At 35.6% G+C, this 20,159-nt stretch overlaps 2 protein-coding genes and 1 non-coding gene across 3 annotated transcripts; 2 read left to right on the forward strand and 1 right to left on the reverse strand.

Annotated features, from left to right (window-relative positions):
• The first annotated feature begins 4,396 nt into the window (after positions 1–4,396).
• On the forward strand, positions 4,397–19,290 carry LOC130713364 (uncharacterized). Its single transcript, XM_057563136.1, has 20 exons — positions 4,397–4,755; positions 4,893–5,104; positions 5,250–5,306; positions 7,026–7,116; positions 7,253–7,413; positions 7,586–7,713; positions 8,077–8,214; positions 8,462–8,554; positions 9,258–9,430; positions 9,786–9,843; positions 10,286–10,293; positions 11,366–12,647; positions 13,150–13,246; positions 14,239–14,421; positions 14,538–15,512; positions 16,216–16,784; positions 17,263–17,474; positions 17,721–17,957; positions 18,150–18,342; positions 18,653–19,290. The coding sequence occupies exons 2-20, from the start codon at positions 4,978–4,980 to the stop codon at positions 19,013–19,015; spliced, it is 5,145 nt and encodes a 1,714-aa protein (XP_057419119.1). The 5' UTR covers positions 4,397–4,755; positions 4,893–4,977; the 3' UTR covers positions 19,016–19,290.
• Positions 10,824–10,905, reverse strand: TRNAS-AGA (transfer RNA serine (anticodon AGA)). Its single transcript has one exon. It is a non-coding gene; the product is annotated as a tRNA-Ser (tRNA).
• On the forward strand, positions 14,119–15,629 carry LOC130710408 (chalcone synthase 1-like). Its single transcript, XM_057559669.1, has 2 exons — positions 14,119–14,421; positions 14,538–15,629. Exons 1-2 carry the CDS (start codon positions 14,244–14,246, stop codon positions 15,527–15,529), a joined length of 1,170 nt encoding a protein of 389 aa, XP_057415652.1. The 5' UTR covers positions 14,119–14,243; the 3' UTR covers positions 15,530–15,629.
• Positions 19,291–20,159: the final 869 nt, after the last annotated feature.

Consider the following 20,159-nt stretch of genomic DNA (forward strand, 5'->3'; position numbering starts at 1 on the left):
GTTGCTAAGTTACTGTGATTGCAAGTTGTGTGATTGATAACATGTGAGTGTGTGTTTTGTGAAATTGGAGATGATGTGAATTGTTGAACTGGTGATGAATATGCTAAAATAATTAAGACTTGGAGATGGTCTGGATATGCATATGTTAGTTGAGTTTTGTACAATACACTGCATAGTTGTCAAGAGACAATGTTTGCTAATTCTCGTGGAGGCTAGTGACTTGTCCCAAAACTGGAGTGGTTTTGAAGCCTAGAGCGAGGGATTTATTGGTGGTTATCTGTATGGAGTGGACGCGGTGATACCGCTAAGGATAACAACTTTGGTACCAAAGACATTTGCACGGAGTCACACTTGAGTCATATATGTTACCATATGGAGTTGTTGATGTTAAATAATGTTAACTGTGATATCTTTGGTGTGTGTTGTTGTTGTGATATTTGGAGATATTTATATTTGTTTCATATGAGCTATAATTATGGAGTATTGACATATTGTGAAATTAATTGATTATATTAAATTTCATGAATTATCTTCTTAATCATGTATAGGGAATTATGGATAATTTTTATAAGCTTTTACATTATTTATTATTATGCTTATCCATATGATATGAGTTCTCACCCTTCTGTTGGAATGATGTTCTATGCGACATCGCTTAGGTACTGAGGATAGTGGAGCTTCTCGCGAGGGTTAGTTGGAGGAGCTAGCCTTTCATTTATGGTTTAGTTAGGGGAGTCATGCTCTATTATGTAACAACGGGGAAACGCTTAGTTTGTAACTTGATGTTAAGAGTTATTTTGTGAACTCTCTTATTAATTTTTGGATTATCTTTTATTTTGGAGTTGAAAAATAAATCCGTTGTGCTATGCATAAGATGTTATGACATTAAAGTTGATAATTTATATCTAAATTATGAGCATGACAGGTGTTTTGGTTTATGTTTTGGAGAATAAGGGCGTGTTTGATAAGTGTTTTTAAAAACAATTTTCTGTTTTATAAAATAAAAAAACAAAAAAACTTGTTTGGTTAAATTGTTTTCTCAAAATTAATTTGAAAACAATTTTCTATTTTTCTGTTTTTAAAACAATAAAATGAGAACAGAAAAAAATTGTTTTTGTTTTTGTTTTCTGGTTTTGAATTTCTGTTTTGGAAACAGAAAAAACACGGAGAACAGACTGTTTTTTATATCTCTCATTAATGGCACGTTCGTGACACCCTCTGTGTTATGCATTTTACTCTGATTTATGCTATAATAATTTTGCGGGGTTTAGAGGGTGTTACACAAAAAACTAAGGGTCTGTTTGTCTACAATTTTCAGTTTTTAAAAACTGAAAATCTGTTTGGTACAACCTGTTTTTGTAAACAGTTCTTATAGTGTCACTAGCTTTGCCTTCACGAAAAATGGGTTTGGACCAAGAACGTAACCATGGCTAAGAAGAGAACTAAGGGTGGTAAAATGGGTTTAGTCCATGAACCACTTTATATGATCTATTTTTGTGGGTTGGGTTAGGAACCCAATTATCCACTTTAGCCTGATTTGATGATCAAGTGGTACGTTAGATTGAGCTAGTCCGCTTGGCTGAATATAAGAAAAAGGTATTAATATTATAAAAATTAAAATATTTTTATCCGTCATGTTTTTTTTAAATCAAAACTATATTGATGAGGAAAATGTCAAAGATGTAACCCTCCTTAAATATTGAAGTATTGCACTCTTAGTAGGCTTTGTCTTCCTCTTAGATGTTAGTGTCACTTGACTGTAACTTTGATCCAATGAATCTTTATAGAATAAAAACTATAACACAATTTGTTGGTTAACTATCTTTGGTGACTTATATAATAACATGTTTTCGGGAAGGATAAATGGGGTACAATTCTATTTTGGTGTAAGTCTTGACATCCTTAGCCTTCTCCTCAAGGCGATCCGTCCACTTGTAATTATCCAAGACGACTCTCAACGACTTCTTATAAAGTCATTCATCTATGTTTACCCACTTTCCCATACTAACAGGGCAATTAATGAACCTAATCATGACACAATTAAGCCCTAAACAATTATCAAAATTAACAATATAATATAATGAATCTTAATAAAATTTCAAATTTATAATACTTTTTGTATTTTTAATTTTTTAGCCATTTTTTTGTGTGCTAATTTTTGTCTGATGAATCAGATAGGCTTAGCGGGCCGAAAACGAAAAGCAAAATAAATACAAACCCTAGCTGCATGTGTGTGCTAAATTGTTCTTGAAATTTTACTTCGACGTGAAGAATAAATATTTTCTCAAAAGTGCGACACTTAAGAATCAAACTTTCAATTTAAGAGTTCATATAATCGCTTTTAACCATTGCGGCTGAGACCAATTATAAATGAGGTTGTCTAAATGACTCATGTGAGTTACTGATTAACCACAACTCAATGAATCAATATGATTTTTATAAATAAGTTAAAAATATAAAAATTCAAACCTCTTAATTATCTTCAATGTGGTTGGACGATAAACTTTCTCATGTGTCATTTAGAAAATCTCATTATAAATTTGTAGTCTTTTGAATATGTTTTTGGTAGCATTCATCTGTTATCGGTCCTTTTCTTTTCTCCTGCACAAATCTTGTAGTAAGATTGAAGTAAGAGGATGTGTTTTAGCATCTCTCTAGTTCTCAATGGAAACACACGTTACAAGGGACCACAGCTGAGACCACTAAGGCTAAGGTATTATCCTCCTTCGGACACATATTGCTGGCCATAGAGCTTTACCACCTCGTGACAAAACAAAAAAGAAAAAAAGGGCAAATTAAAGAAGAGAAGCATGAAAATGAGAATGAAGAAAGAAACCGTGTGTAAAGAGAAAAGCTAAACTTTGAAGATGACTTCTTGTTGTTCATGTTAGGTTCCTCCCAAAAACCATCGTTTGGATACCTATTTAAAAAAATGGAAAAATAACACACCACCATACAATTTTTACACTTTTTTAATTGTTGAAATAGCAAGTTATAAATAAAAAGGTGTATTGGATTGGAATGTATTATTTGTCCCATTTTTTGTATTTTCTAACAAGTATCCAGATGAGTCCATAAACTAGCTCCCTGATCAATCCCAACAAAATTTTATATAGAATATCCGAATATCTACTTGGCTAGAAATTTTTTCTCGTCTTAACGGGTGGGTTATCATCATACTTTGAGAAAACATGGGCCAATAGCAGTTATTTTTGGCTAGACAGAAATCAGGTAGTTTTTCCTTTAAAGAACTATGGATTTACAAGAAATGATAGACCTAACTAAAATTAGATTTTGGATATGAATGAAACTCAAAGTACCGAATTTTATTTATATATTAATTCTCTAATTGGTACAAACACACACTACATATCGAAATTATTTCACGTGTTATTGTTTGGTTGTTTTGTGGATTTGTGTTCCGATGGGGCAGTGTCTTGAGATTATTTTTTTTGTTGAAATGTGTGTCTTTAGAAATATGGTGTGCTAATTGTTTGTGGGGCTAAATATAATTATAATCTGCATACAAAAAGGTCAAGAAAACTGAAATGTGAAGTTAGAAGATCCAACTTACAATGGGGATACTTCTAAGAGAGTTGGTTTGTATTGATGTTGCATGTAGTAGTAGCTCTCGAGTAATGCAGAAATAAAAAGAAAGAATATTTGGAGAAATATATTGGAAGAAGTAACAATCTTTTGGTTACATTGTTAATCAATATATAAGTCAGTGAAATCTTATAAATATTTCTTCATTTCTTATTAAATCAAAGAAATTCAAGTATCAATATTTGTTCGTCAAAAAATTTAATACTAACCAAAAAATAGTTTTTGTTTTGGCCGGCCCAAATGGGCACTCAGTCGATAATTAATTTGGTCAACCCAAAAAACTTACAAACACGTGGATTAATTATTGTCCAAAGATAAACTGGTCAAGCAAATGCATAAGTCAGATAGAAGACAACTTAACAAAGGTTGAGCACTCCTACCACTACGGTTTCAACTACAATAATACAGATTTGATCATTCCATTTATTAAGCATTACTCATTTGTTTATTCATAATTATTCCTCTAGACCTTGGTTTCTCTCGTACGTTGAGTTGGCTTGATCGCTAAAATATCTTTTGAAGGTACCTCCCCGATCGTGCTCCAATACGGACGTTTATCATATATACTTATTATTTGTTTCTGGCACCACGACACTTTGATCAAAAGTGTTGGAAATAAAATATTAAAGTGAGTGTCGCTACCATTTTTCGATAGAAATATTCATCTATAGAGGTAACCACCATTAATTTCATAGAATTAGAAAGTATGCATAGCAAGTGTTAAATATTGAAAATAAATGGCATTGCACTCAACAATGAAAACTTAATTTGGTTCTATGCATCGTGAAGAGGTGTTTTATGGAACATGGCAACATGAGGTGGTGATTAAACTAAACACAAAAAATATCATTAAATTATAATATTTTGATATGACTAATGAATCGCGCGCACAAAGCACAGCACACAACAGCACATCATCGTTCATCGTTGTAACAACGATTTAGAAGAGAATTGCGGAACCATCACAATTTTCAGGGTTGTTGTTTTCTGGAACACAAACAAACAACGTAAGACACCACCACCGAATTCATGTTTCACTTTTCATGCTGCTCAAACAACCATTCTTCTTCTTCTTCTTCTTCTTCGTCTTAATCTGGTCACACCGATGGTTTTTTAGCTGCGAAAACGAGTTTCCAAGGTGCCAACAAGGTACTTTCCCTTCATTACACGTTATCATGTTTTTGTGATTTCTGTCTCTTATTGCATTTTTCTGTGATTTTTTTTCCTATTTTGTTAATGGGGTGGTGCTTATTTATGTGTTTTGATTTTTGAATTGATGGGTTAAGGTTGAGGCATTGGATTGGACATCTTGGAATTGCAATTGATTTGTGAAAAAGAGAATTTGGGTGAAGTTTTGATTCTTTGTCATAGATGGGGATTTCTTCTGACAACGTAACTGGGCTTGTTCTGGCGGTTTCTTCCAGCGTTTTCATTGGCTCCAGCTTCATTGTTAAGAAGATGGGGTTGAAGAAAGCTGGGAATACAGGGAAAAGTGCAGGTTTGTCTCTAATTTGGTTTTTCCTCATACCCCTCTTTTGGTTTTTGGTATTTTTTCATCTGGGTTGTTGAAAAGTTTTGAACTTGCAGTGCATTTGATTTTTGTTTGTTTAATCATTGAATCTGTTTTGCTTTGATTTGATCAGCCTCCGGAGGGCACGCGTACCTGTATGAACCGTGGTGGTGGGTTGGAATGACCTCAAGTAAGTGATTTTCAATTTTTTTCTTCTTTCTTTTTTGGTGCCCTTTACTCAATTCTGGTATATCATGTGGTATTTCTACATGAAATCCTCCTTTTGATGTGGTCTAACATGTAAGCAACCTAGTATCTTTCCTAATTGCGTGTTCTCTAGGACTTTGTCTGGGAGTTTTTAAAGGAGGGGAAGGCTTTGAGAGGAAGGGGAGGGGGGGGGGAGATGGGGAAGGGAGGGTTAGTTATCCCCTTCTAGATTTGCAACTCTAATGAAATCAGCTGAGAAGTGTCTCTTTGAAGCCTACCAATATATTGGAAAGGAAAAACAAAAAATGAGAGCACATGGAGAAATAACAAGGAGAAAGTGATACTTACTCAACTATTTACACCTATAAATGTATTTTAAATCTAAAATTAGAAATATATATTTCAAATGTTTTAAAACATGTATATTATAACTGAACCAATTAATAATTTGAAACATATTATGAACCCCAGTGGCGTATTAAGTAAGCATGCCCCATGTTACTACACTTAACCAAGTAACATTGTGTTATCTGTACCAAAGAGTATTGCATACTAGGTACCTTTGACCCATTAGGTCTAATGTTTCTTAGATCAAAGAAAGCTATTTCTGTTACTTCCAAGTTCTTTCAAACAAAGTATGCTTTTGAATAATCAGATGTATCTTGATTCATAACGCCAAGATCGGAATTTTTTTCTCCTTGTTGAAAATAAGAAATAAAGTGAAACAGTGTGTATTTATAAAATTCAGAATTTGATATGCTCAACCAAGGGATTGGGACTTCAAAAATATTTCCTTTAGTTTTGGATTTAAATGTCTTTCATCAAACAGGAAAATGAGAATTTACTTTATAGCACAAGTGCACTACCACAATGTTCATCAGAATAGGCGCATACTGGCTTTAAATTAATGGAACAATCAAAGTTTAGCATATTGCAAAGTGCATCCTAGTGATTAAGTTATTTGATCCTTAGCTTATGTTGTTTAGATGCAAGGAGGGGGCATCTCTTCCAGGATGCAATTTTTTGTTCCCGTCATAAGAAACATGGGCTTTGATTTCTTTATAAGGATTAACATCTCTTGTACATCAGGGAAGATCAGTTATATGAGTGACTACAAGCGACTAGTAAAGTGGTTATACTTGGTTGTGAGATATATAGATTGCTGAAGCTTTGAAAGTTCAAAACCAGGAATAATTTATCATAGACTATCTCATGAAAGAATTCAGTCAATTAAGGAGTGAGGTTTCGTTCTATATATAACACACCAATATCAGAATATTTAGATGTAGGTTTTTAGTAAGTTCTTCAGAGCGCTCAGTGTTAGAATTCTGAAAATATTTCATTCATATTAATTTACATTCTTACATGATATAATCCATGGATACTTTAATAGTTCTGTCTTTTATGCTTGCCTTCTATATTAGTAAGTTTCCTCTATGTTCAAACCCTAAAGTAATGATGAGGGTCACTACCCCTGTTTACACTCAGAAGCAAGAGGAAATTGGGGAAGTGTAATGATCACATTTTGAAGCCTCAATATCATGAATGAATCAGTTAGTTTTTTTGAAGTGATAATCACTGTCAGAATGTCTTGGCATATAACTTCTACCATTCTGTGACTAAAAATAATTTACTTGTTTACATTCTCAGCGATCTTAGGATTCTATCAACTGATTCTACATATGTGTTGATATTTTTGCAGTGATTGTTGGAGAAATCGCCAATTTTGCAGCTTATGCATTTGCTCCTGCACTACTTGTCACTCCTTTAGGAGCTTTAAGCATCATTTTCAGGTAAGAAACATGGCATTCTTTACAACACAAACTCTTCATTTCTTCTCTTCAATACAAATGTGAATGCACATCTTCATCCATCAAATTTTGATCTGGAGCATGCAAGAAATAGTTACAAACTCATATTTCGATGCAGTGCAGTACTTGCTCACTTTATCTTGGAAGAGAAATTGCACATCTTTGGTGTGCTTGGATGTGCTCTCTGTGTGGTGGGATCTACCACTATTGTTTTGCATGCTCCACATGAAAGAATTATTCACTCTGTTAAGGAAGTGTGGCAGCTTGCTACAGAACCAGGTATTTTTTTATCCTTGATTGCTTGTTTTCAACATTGTTTCCCATTGAATATTATCACAATTCAAAGCAGGAAGAAGATACACGAATGGTTTGCATTATGGCCTTAATGAATTTGAGGCATTCATTTAAGGTTAATTAAGCTAACATTGATTTTTTTTCTCTTAATCAACAGGTTTTCTTGTCTACACTTGTTTAGTCGTGATTCTTGTCATCGTCCTCATTTTCTACTTTGTTCCAAGATATGGACCAACCCATCTGATCATATATGTTGGAATATGTTCTCTCACAGGCTCACTTACGGTATTAATTTTTGCTTTGTTAGAACATATGGAAAATATCTCATAATACTTGGATTGTAACTTTAATTTAGAATATCCAAATTTCATTACATGTTTCTTTGTTTAATTAGGATTAGAAGTCTAATAATTATCATGATTAGTTTCCTTATTTAACATTAGGAGTATAGTATTGGTATAAATAAGGGTTAATGCTTTGTCTTTTATATAAAACCATAATCACAATTCAAGTTTTTATTCTCTCTCTTTCCTCCTTCCTTATCTAAAACCCTATAAAATCAACATCAATTATATCTTCAATGCTCATGTGTCATGATTGAACTTAGACCTGCTCTCCATGAACTTAATGTGGATCCACGGTGCGTAGGTTATGGGTGTGAAAGCAGTGGGAATAGCTTTGAAGCTTACATTTGAAGGTTCCAATCAATTCACTTACTTCCAGACCTGGTTCTTTACGCTTGTTGTTATAGGGTGTTGTCTTCTGCAGATTAACTACTTGAACAAGGTAAGCTTTGGCATTATATATATGTTTAACTTAAAAGTAAGTTATAATTGAACGGATAGATTCACTACAGATTTCCAGTGGACTAACAGTTGAACTTCAATTCAGCATCCTCTTTGAGTTTCTTTAATAATTTAAAAACCAGTAGCACTGGTATCCTGAAATTAAGTGTATTGAATTAGAAGTTCAAGATATTAACTCTACCAGTTATTTTGTCATGCTATTTATTTAATTTGGAAACATGTTTCAGGCTCTGGACACCTTTAATACTGCGGTTGTGTCACCCGTTTACTACGTCATGTTCACATCGCTTACAATCTTTGCCAGCATAATCATGTTTAAGGTGACTAATTACATTCCGCGGTTCTTTATATTTATATTATAATTTTTTTTCATTTTTGTTTACTATGCACTTGGTGATGCTACTAAATTATTTGGAAATATGGTAGTTTATAAAAACAACATCAGAAACCTTTTCAGACTAGGTGGGATTGGTTAAATGGATAGTTCTATAGTATATATTGTAACATGAGAAAATTTGAAGTTCTCTTGAAAAGAAAGCAAAAGAAAAATCATGATGCTAAGGAAATCTTTTCTGGTAAAATGGATTCAGCATTTATTACAATAGATGTTAGTCATTACCTAGAAGATGTTTTAGTACGGTTATTTTTATTACAATGACCATCTGAAATTTTCGGAAGGATTCTGAAATTAGAGACAAATGCAGTGCATTCTCGAGACAGACAGAAAGATCAGAAAAAATGGGTAATAAGGTTCTGGTGTGGTTACACAATTAAGTGCATGTTTGAAAATTCTTCTACCATTGATTCTAAATCCAAAATCAATTATGAGGATGTCAGAATTGATTCTGAGAAAATAGAAGCAGATCCAAACATGCTATAACATGTTCAATAATCTGTTTTGCTGTAGTCTTGTTAGACTCATCTTTATTATCAGCCTTAAAATAATACCTTCATTGGTCATTTTCATGGATATGGAATGTTTAGTCATCAATTGCTTTAGTGCTCTTTTTTTATTTGCTGCAGGATTGGGACACACAAAATGCATCACAAATTGCTACTGAGTTGTGCGGTTTCGTCACAATTTTATCTGGGACGTTTCTCCTTCACAAAACTAAAGATATGGGAAAAAAACCTACAGACCAACCCCCTGTTTTCTCAACTCCAGACCGTGATTACGATAACTCAGCTTCCCGATAGCCACAGATTTTTGAATCTAGTCAGAACACCAATGGTGTTTTCACCTTTGTTCCCAAGCTAAACAGCTTTGAAAATCTGATGAAGGTTATGCCATGGTCTTTCAAAGAGAAGAAAGTCTGAAATGATATGGTATTGTCTGCTTCCATCAAGCTTGTAATGTCGAAAAAGGCAAAGCTGAAAGTATGATATGTTAATGTGAAGAGTTACAGGAAGCATTTCTAACACATTTTGAGAACAATACCTTAACTTAGTTTCTTATAGAATGAACAAACAGTTTTTATGTGAAGTTGTGCATAGCAAATAGCAAGGTAATCTTCATTAATGAGATTATGATCCTTGGAACTGATTTTTTAGTTCCTATCATGGTCTTCAACCACTTCAATGCCATCATGAAATATTCATTCAGCTGAGTGTATGTATTGTAAGATCAGTAAAGAAGTATAAAGTTTTTTAAGCTTTTCTTTTCTGTTTGTGCCAGATGAATCCATATTTTATTATATAGGCCAAAATCTAGGCACAATAGAACGAATATGTAACTACTATCTTAGCATGTTTCTGAGCTAAGATTACACTTAATTTGCTGCTTATTCAGCTGCAAACTTTAGAGGGAGACAAATACTCCTGATGTGTTCTGCTTTAATGGGCAAGAAAAGGGGCTCATGAGAAATAATCAAACACATTTGAGTAATGATGATTGTAAAATGCATTTTTTGAACAATCACTAGAAAACAATGAGAAACTCTACCACAATACTTTTTTTAGTACTTAGCAGTCCAAATTTTACACATAGGTGGGGATCTATAGACGTACCTTTTACAGTTTTACTAGTTTACTACTATAATATTCCCATACAGAAAGATAGGTGAATGAGAACATGGTAACGTGATTCCTGTATCATTCCCTTGGACATCGCTTCGGTAGCCTTACAGAAAAAGATGGTTCAATATCCTTCACATCATTAAGTATAGATTTGTTTTAATTAAAATTTAAAACGAAAGTTATTATTTCTCCTACATGACGTATTGTGATTGGTTGTCGGTGTAAAATTGTTTTACACCGATAATGCATATTCATTAAACTCTTAAAGTATTAGGTCTAGATTGTAAATAATAAATATTTATTTAAGAAGAGATAAGAAACATCGTCTATTTTAAATGGGTATTGGAGAAATCACATTTTTTATTACCATTTCGAACCTAGATACAAAATACCTATTCAATTTTAGCCATACTTAATCAAATCTAGCGCATGGATGTAAATGACAATTGAAATAGTAAAGGATTTGAATTCTTAAACTAGCTATAGATGATTGAAGGCAAAAATTAATATAGTCATCAATCAAATATTATGCCAAAAGAAACATATGGAAATACACAAAAGTAAATAAAAAAGCGTGGACGGCAGGATTCGAACCTGCGCGGGCAAAGCCCACATGATTTCTAGTCATGCCCGATAACCACTCCGGCACGTCCACTTGATTGATGAAAACTTCATAAACAAAATATATATTTATTTATTATAACTTTTTCCGAAAAAATAAAAATTGACTGGTAACTATTTTCGCTTGTAAGAGCTTCGTCACTTGATTCCCCAGTGAGCTACCTATTCTAAACTTCCTCGGGAAAATTCAACTTTCCGGGAAAATCCATTTGCCATCGCCATCGCCGCCGCAGCTCCTCCCTCTCCACCGCCGAATCGGAAAAGGTAAGCAACCGCTATCCTTACGCTTTCATTGTTTCATTCAATTTGAGCTTTTCGGGGGAGAATTCTTCAAACGAGTTGGACGGTGTTGGTGTTCTCGATGCAATCGGAATCGTCACCGGAAAATTTTCTGGTGCCTGAGGAAGTGGTGGAGGAGGAGGAAGGAGAAGAAGATAGGAGTACTGTTATTGTAGTAGGGATTGTTTGCTGACGACAATGATTCCTCCGAGAAGGAAGAAATGGACGGAGGCGGAGGAGAAAACCCTAATCGACAAGTACGGCGAGATGGTCGCCGATGGTTCTCTTGCGAAGATGAGAACTCGAGAGAAGAAGTTCAAACCAATTGCTTGTCATGTGAATTCGTTGCATCACCTTCGCGATCCCATGGCGTATCCATGGCAGTGGAGTTGGAAGGATGTTTCCACCAAGGTGCAGAACATGAGGCATCAGTATCTGCTGGTTAAGCAGAAGATTAAGAAACCTGAGTTTTCGGGGATGGAGAGTAGTAATGGTGGGGATTGTGATGGGGGTGAGTTTGATTGGGTTGAGGGTCTTACTCATTGGTCTAATTTTCTTAGGTATAAGGAAGTGTTTGGTGATGTTGCTCTTGTTGTTGGGAGTTATGCGAATGGTGGTGGTAATGAGTTGATGGTGATTGGTGATGGTGATGGGGATCATGGAGATGGGTTTCTTGCTGATGGTGGTGGTGGTGGTGGTGGAGGGATAGATATGGTTGAGTTTGGTCAGATGGGTCATTCTGGGAATGGCGATGCTGATGGTGATTTTGCGGCTGCTATTGATGGGGTTGATAATGAGGTGATGGGTTTGGGGTTTGAGTATGATGCTGAAGAAGGGGAGGTGAATTATAATGAGAATGGCCGGACTAGGGAAGATGCAGAGAACGGTTATGAGGAAGGGGAAGTGACGGGGTTGAACTCGAAGAAGAAGAGGAAGGCGGCGAAGGGGATGGAAAAGAAAGTGTGGAGGATTCTTTCTAACCAGATGGGACAGTTGAGGGAAATGGAGGCTCGGTTCGAGCAGCGAGAGATGGATAGAGAGCGGGAGAGACAGCGGAGGGAGAATTTGCAAGCGGAGCTTGATAGGCAATGGGAAAAGAAGCTGGAGGAGAGGGAGAAAGATAGGGACAAGCAGAGGAAGCAGAGAATGGCTGAGTGGGAAGCTATAGAGAAGGAAAATGAAGAGATGGAAAGGAAAAGAAGAGAGGAAGATTTAATTCATGAGAGGGAACGAGAGGAGAGGATGAACTGCAGGAGGCTAGAATGGAAGAAGAGGATCGATGAGATGCTAAATCAGCACCGAGCAGAAATGGGGCAGATTCAGACTCGCATTCTTCACGAGCAACAAAATCTTACTAGTCAATTGCTTGGTATATTCTCACAGTGGACTGCCCAACCTGCTGGCATTTCTGATCATACTAGTGCTAGCAACCATTATCTTTCACAAATGATGCAAAATCTGCATCATGTGAACGGCATTGTCCACGGCGACACCAGGGTTGAGGGGGATAATCAAGAAGATCAATTCATTGTTGATGGATGATCTACCCGTTACTAGAAGCGGCATTAAGTGCACATAACTGTTGAATGCATTCTTTCATGTACTATCATTGTATACTATGTCTAGTATAATGTTTCTAGTGTAACAATTCTAAATAATAATGCCCTTTGTTCTTGTTTTGTCCAATATCCAATGTGTTTTTATTGCTTATATATAAACTATATTATGTGAATCGGAATCCCCTAAAATGTACATAAATTGAAGGAGGAATTTTCTACCGGTTCTTTAATATACAATCCAACTCATTGTAATGCTAATGCAACAGAAGGTGATATTCTAAGCTCTGGACTGCTATATTCATCCTTTGTTATTTTTCTTGCTTTACTATGTTCTCCTATATTCTTCTTGCATATAAGCCCTGAATCTCGCATGTAATCTTCAATTACTGGATATTCTTCGTATTAGCATTGCTTGTGTTCATTTTGTATCTGGTTTATAGCTTTATGGTGAAGAACTAGGAATGATGTCCCTTTTCTGTAACTTTTACTCTTTATATTTGGATAAAAATAAGTCTATATTAGGAATTTGGATGTACAGTAAAAAGTAGAACAAAATGGAAGTTAAGTACCTAACGTAAATTTATGAAAACTTCTTTATAGACTTGAAGCAATAATGTTGGAACTGTGACCTTCAATATCTCATCAAAATCCTTAATCCAACACTATTGCTCAATCCGGATATTGCAACATCTACCTGCCCATGAAAGAATATTGATTTTGGAAGTTAGACACCAACATGTTTCATAGATCGTTCTCCACTTTTATTAATTGCCATTTCAATAGAAACTACTATGGAAAACACGAACATGAACAACCTGATCAGCTCAATCAAACTCACTCAGACGGGTTGCAACAGGTTAAAATGTGACCTTGGGGGATTATTATGGATGTGTGAGATTATCATATATAGTTTCCCTTCTAACATGTTATCAATCTTTCACTAATTATTTTTTGCACTATAAGTATCTTCCACGAGAGACAAGACAAAAGCATTCACATCTTAGTGCTAGCTAATTCCCCTAGTGAGAATTTTTCCAAACACACCCTTGCTACTATTGGTAGATCCTCACTTGCAAGTAGTTCGCCACCTATAAAAAATTATTAGTCTGACTGGTTTAATCTTATATAAGCAAACACACACAAGATGATGGAATATAGATAAAGAATCTTTGTGTGGCATATTCATTTGAAGTAATGAAGACAAAAACAGAATACTTTCCTTTCAGCTTTGGGATGGTACCTGAGAGAGGAATGAGGATGCTGCTGAGTCTACTTGGTCATGCTGCTTTGACCCATAAAATCAAAAAGGAGGGAGGGAGAGGACTCACTTTATTAATAAAAAATAGCAACCGGCAACTAATAATTAATTAGTACTATCTACCCACTTTCAAGTAGTATATATATAAACCCTCTTCCTCACCAATTCATTCACAACATCCCCATTCATCATCATACTTTAAGTCTTTTCTTTCTAACTTGAGCTTTTAGCCAACTTCGTTCTCTGTTCTGCAAGCTTGTTTAGTAACCAGAAAAGATGGTGAGTGTTGAAGAGATTCGTAAGGCACAACGTGCTGAAGGCCCTGCCACTGTCATGGCAATTGGCACTGCAAATCCTTCCAACTGTGTGGATCAGAGTGAATACCCTGATTTCTATTTTCGTGTCACAAATAGCGAGCACAAGACTGAACTCAAACAAAAATTCAAGCGCATGTGTAAGTATATATATATCTCATATATATGTCTTAATCTGTTTAAGTGTGCGTAATTTCAAACATATCATTCAACTTTTCAAAATGCATTATCTTATACTGTTTGATATCTATTTCAGGTGAAAAATCAATGATTAAGAAGAGATACATGTATCTAACTGAGGAGATTCTCAAAGAAAATCCTAGTGTGTGTGAATATATGGCACCATCATTGGATGCAAGGCAAGACATGGTGGTTGTAGAGGTACCGAGGTTGGGAAAAGAAGCAGCAACAAAGGCAATCAAGGAATGGGGTCAATCCAAATCCAAGATTACTCACCTCATCTTTTGCACCACGAGCGGTGTGGACATGCCTGGTGCTGATTATCAGCTTACAAAACTCTTAGGACTTCGTCCATCAGTGAAGCGTTACATGATGTACCAGCAAGGGTGCTTTGCTGGTGGCACGGTGCTTCGTCTAGCCAAAGACTTGGCTGAGAACAATAAAGGTGCTCGTGTGCTTGTGGTTTGTTCAGAGATCACAGCAGTCACGTTCCGTGGCCCCAATGACACCCATCTTGATAGCCTTGTGGGTCAAGCTTTATTTGGAGATGGTGCCGCTGCGGTCATTGTTGGTTCTGATCCACTATCAGGGGTTGAAAAACCTTTGTTTGAACTAGTCTGGACTGCGCAAACAATCCTCCCCGACAGTGAAGGGGCAATTGATGGCCACCTTCGTGAAGTAGGACTGACATTTCATCTTCTCAAGGATGTTCCTGGACTCATCTCAAAGAATATTGAGAAAGCCTTAGTTGAAGCCTTCCAACCTTTGGGCATATCTGATTACAATTCTATCTTCTGGATTGCACACCCTGGTGGACCTGCCATTCTAGATCAAGTTGAGGCTAAATTAGGCTTGAAGCCTGAAAAAATGGAAGCGACACGACATGTGCTAAGTGAGTATGGTAACATGTCAAGTGCATGCGTGTTATTCATCATGGATGAAATGAGAAAGAAATCTAAAGAAAATGGACTTAGCACAACAGGTGAAGGACTTGAATGGGGTGTGCTATTCGGCTTTGGTCCTGGACTCACTGTTGAAACTGTGATGCTTCGTAGTGTGACTGTCTAGCGAACCTTGTTTGTTTCTTTGTGGCTTTTATATTTAATTGTAAGCTTATAAACAAGCATTCATGACATTTAATGGAATTCAATTTACACATTAGCTATCATTTCATTTGCAAAGAGAACAATCTGGGGGTTTCTTCATATACTCCTTTGTTTTCTCTGAATTGGGGTTAAGATTCCCCTTTACTGAGTTTGAAAATCACATCCTGACCTCCTTTGCATTGCCCCTTCCCAGCTTCATCCCACTTCCTGAACTATTTTGAGGAGTTTTCATGTTCTTTGTGAGTTACTGGATATTCCAGCTAGCCATTCTTTATTCTTTCATCATTTGCAATTAAACCTGCTGATGATCAGAGAAAAAAGAGCTTTATAAAACTCATGAAAATTCTGGAAGGATAACTAGACTCAAAGTGGTACAGAGATGCATATACTTTTGTCAAGCTTGAAATAGAGTGGAATGACACAAGAGAGGAAGGATATTTTCGTAAATTATTGACTACTATTTTCTCTTTATTTTTATCAGAAATTCTTTCAATATTAGTCATTTTCAGATCAATTATTACAAAATATAATTCTAACATTGCCTTTTGCGGTAGTTGAGAACAACCTCGTCCACTTCTTTATAATATGGATGTTGTGATGGCAAAGCGCATGTTTCATGTGGGACTCTATATACTCAAACAATGTGAGTCAGAATATTACAGTGGCTACTTTGCAGCAAAGTGAGTGCTCTCATGGCTTCAGTACATGGTTACTCTCTCTTCCAATTCTTTTCTGTGATCTTTCTGATCACATCAGCCAATGGATTCTCAATCAAGGAAGCAACTGTGCATGATCTCCAACTTGCTTTCAAGAGAAACCAATTAACCTCTAAGCAACTTGTTGAGTTCTATCTCAAACAAATACAAATCCAGAACCCAGTTCTCAAAGGGGTGTTGGAGGTGAATCCAGATGCAGTAGCAGAAGCAGAAAGAGCTGACAAGGAGAGAAAAAAGGCTAAGGAAACAGGGTATCTGCTTTCAGGATTACATGGAATACCAATTTTGGTGAAGGATAACATTGCAAGTAAGGATAAGCTTAACACCACTGCAGGCTCTTATGCTCTGCTTGGCTCTGTGGTGCCTAGAGATGCTGGTGTTGTTGCAAGGTTAAGGAAAGCTGGGGCTATCATATTAGGAAAGGCCAGTTTGAGTGAGTGGTCTTATTTCAGATCCAATGGAGCACCCAGCGGTTGGAGCGCCAGAGGTGGACAAGGAAAGGTAATTTTTCTTCTTGTTCTTACTTATAGCATGTTTGATTCTTATTGGAGATGTTAATTTATTATTAAACTGTATGGACATCTAGAGCATGAAATTTGCAAGAATGAATATATGCGGGTGGCTCATATACAAGTGATCTCCACTAAACGAATCTAGAATAAATATTATACCATGTTAATGATCAATCACAGAAATGTAGGCATGAAATGAAATCTCTCATGTATTGAATTAACTGAAGATCATTTATATACAAGAGAATGTTGAACTAGAGTTTGTTATGACTCACTTAACCATCTAACTACTCTGTAACTAACTCACTCGAAGTCATTATAGTTTTCAAAGTTGACTACTTATTCCGGTATGTTTTGATGCTACAAAGTAATTACCTGATTGAAAAACTTTAGAAAATAGCTGAATGACTATAATGTAAGTGATTCTAAAAAGTCATGAGTTGACACATGTGATTTATGTTTGGCAGAATCCATATACATTGGGTGATCCATGTGGGTCTAGTAGCGGATCAGCAATATCAGTAGCAGCAAATTTGGTAACAGTTTCTCTTGGTACTGAGACTGACGGCTCCATTTTATGCCCTTCAAATTCCAACTCAGTTGTGGGAATCAAACCAACAGTTGGTCTCACTAGCAGATCAGGGGTAGTTCCAATCAGCCCAAGACAAGACACAGTTGGGTAAGTCTATGACAATAGCTCCATTTTTTTCGAGTGTTATCAACACACTCTTTTAAACAGGTTTGTAAACAAACTTAGAAAGCCAACACGTTTGACTCACTTCTTAAAAAAATGTGTTGACTTTGAAAAAATCAATCACACTGATTGTGTTGGGAAGTGTGTTGAAAAGAGTGTGTTGTTGACCTATATTTCATTGTAACAAACACTATTTACAACAAATGTGTAACATTGTCTGGACTGGTATAGACCAATTTGCAGGACAGTATCAGATGCTGCTCTTGTTCTTGAAACTATTGCAGGCATTGATGCTTTTGATAAGGAAACAATTGAAGCATCAAAGTATATCCCAAAAGGTGGCTATACTCAATACCTGAAGAAAGATGGACTAAGGGGAAAGAGATTAGGAATAGTTAGGTCATACTATGATTTTGGAGATGATACCTTTCTCGATGAAACTTTTAAGCTACACCTAAAAACATTAAGGTAAGGAAAGTTACTATTTGTGTTAACTATTAGTATTTTTGGATCAGTTTATTTTTCCTCAAAATTAATTTTGGTATTCAGAAGCTACTCACGTAAGCTTCTTCCCAAAATTAATTTTGGCATTAGAATTAATTATAGAAGGATTTCTAAAATGAAGGTTGAGCAAGTCTCATATACTTCCTTCAAACTCAGGCAAAGAGGTGCAGTTTTGGTTGACCATTTGAAGATAGATAACATTGATGAAATATTCAGTGATTCAAGTGAAAGTATTGCTTTGGATTTTGAATTCAAGTTATCCTTGAATGCATACTTGAAAGACTTAGTTGCTTCCCCGGTTCGAAGCTTGGCTGATGTAATAGCCTACAACAAGAAACACCCAAAACTGGTGAGTTGTGAGAATTTGTTATTTGTTTATTGTCAACATAGATAAGATAATTGATAGTTTAAAGTAGTTGCGTTGTGACTTTCACATTACCTACAATCTTTCTCCATGTCACCTGGCCTTTTGCAAATGCTGTGTGGAGGATTTTATCTTGACTGTTCTTTGAGAAAATTCTAGAATTTCCTTTTTTTGTAGAAGTTTCTGATAATTTTTCTCCTTTATTCTGAGGTTGAAATTTAAGCTTTGATTGGAAGACATTTTCAATTGTATCTTCAATAATAGGAACTTGACATTTTTGGTATGGCAATTGCAGGAGAAACTTGATGAGTATGGTCAAGATGTCATGCTGCAAGCTGAAAAGACAAATGGAATTGGGAAAGTACTGGAGCAAGCATTGTTAAACATGACAAGATTGTCACAAAATGGATTTGAGAAACTAATGAAAAGAAACAAACTTGATGCTGTGGTGATACCTTCTTATAGCTTTAGTAACATCCTTGCTATTGGAGGTTACCCTGGAGTGATTGTTCCTGCTGGATATGAAAAGGGTGTGCCATTTGGAATTTGTTTTGGAGGTTTGAAAGGCTCAGAACCAAAACTGATAGAAATTGCCTATTCCTTTGAGCAAGCAACTATGATCAGGAAGCCTCCTCCACTTAGAAAGTTAAAGGTTTAAACATAATGCTTTAGTACAGAGTGTTAAAATGTAATGCAAATTTCTAGAATGTATTAGAAAGCTCTAGAAAATGATAGAAACATAGGCAATGTCAATTGCTAGAAATCTGTAGAATGAACAAATAATAAAAAATAAAGAACCGACATTATGAGTCGGTAATGTAAGGCCTATAAATAGGCCAGTGATCTTTGCATTGTATCAAGCAGCAAGTTGATCTTGCTAGCTTCACTCCTCCAATCTATATATGTTTCTATATCATTTCTAAATTCTATCAACTATCAGTACCACATTAATTGCTTCAAACTATTTTCACCAAATACCAACTATTCAATTATCAACAAGAAGTGATTGTTTATGAAATAAAGTGAAGAAGATATTGCTCGAGAGAGCTTTGAAGAAGAAATGAAGAACTGAATTTCATTATTCAAATTAACTATTTGTGTACATGACTATCCTTTATTACTACATGATTCTAGTGCTAGAAAATAAGAGGGAGTAAACTAGTCTCAAGTGAAAACTGAAAGAGGGACTATATCTAAACAATCACTACTTACAACACAAAGTAGTTAACTGTTAACTAACTAAAAATGGAAAGCTGAAAACTAACTCCTAACCCTCTCTGCTTTGATCCTCTCTGCCTTTTCTGTGATTCTTCGCGTTACATCCCACCTCAAGCTGAGCTTGATATCATGTTCAGCTTTGTCACTGGAGTATGAAACCGTGCTGGCTACAAAGAACAAATTAGTTGTTTGATCTAGAGTAGAAATAGGGAGCAATTTCATTAAACAATCTAGTGCCTTCTGTCGAACTATGTGGTAATCTATGCCTAGATGCTTATTTCTCTTGTGAAAGCCTGGATTGGCCGCTATATGAAGGGTACTCTTATTATCACAATACAGGACTATGCTTACTTGAGGTTAATTTTGAAGATCCTGAATCAAATATGTGAGCTATTACAACTCACATATTGCACTTGAAATAAATAGAGATAACACAATAAGGGGGTTGAATTGCGTAGTGTAACTAGTGTAACTCTTTGAGTGGGTTGAGCCTAGCGTTGGTATGACCGATGCTAGGTAAATAACAAAATTTTATTTTCAAGTTTTGCGTCAGTTTTGCATTGTCTTTGCGTAGGCTACTTAGC

This window comes from Lotus japonicus, chromosome 4 (genome assembly GCF_012489685.1).
Source record: "Lotus japonicus ecotype B-129 chromosome 4, LjGifu_v1.2".
Classification (NCBI taxonomy): Eukaryota; Viridiplantae; Streptophyta; class Magnoliopsida; order Fabales; family Fabaceae; genus Lotus; species Lotus japonicus.

Bases quoted from the DNA above. Each gene is read 5' to 3' on its own strand.
- LOC130710408 (XM_057559669.1), top strand. From the start codon at position 14,244: ATGGTGAGTGTTGAAGAGATTCGTAAGGCACAACGTGCTGAAGGCCCT. The intron at 14,422-14,537 runs GTAAGTATATAT...TATCTATTTCAG, and splicing joins ACAAAAATTCAAGCGCATGT to GTGAAAAATCAATGATTAAG.
- LOC130713364 (XM_057563136.1), top strand. From the start codon at position 4,978: ATGGGGATTTCTTCTGACAACGTAACTGGGCTTGTTCTGGCGGTTTCT. The intron at 8,555-9,257 runs GTGACTAATTAC...TATTTGCTGCAG, and splicing joins CCAGCATAATCATGTTTAAG to GATTGGGACACACAAAATGC. The intron at 17,958-18,149 runs GTAAGGAAAGTT...CTTCAAACTCAG, and splicing joins CTACACCTAAAAACATTAAG to GCAAAGAGGTGCAGTTTTGG.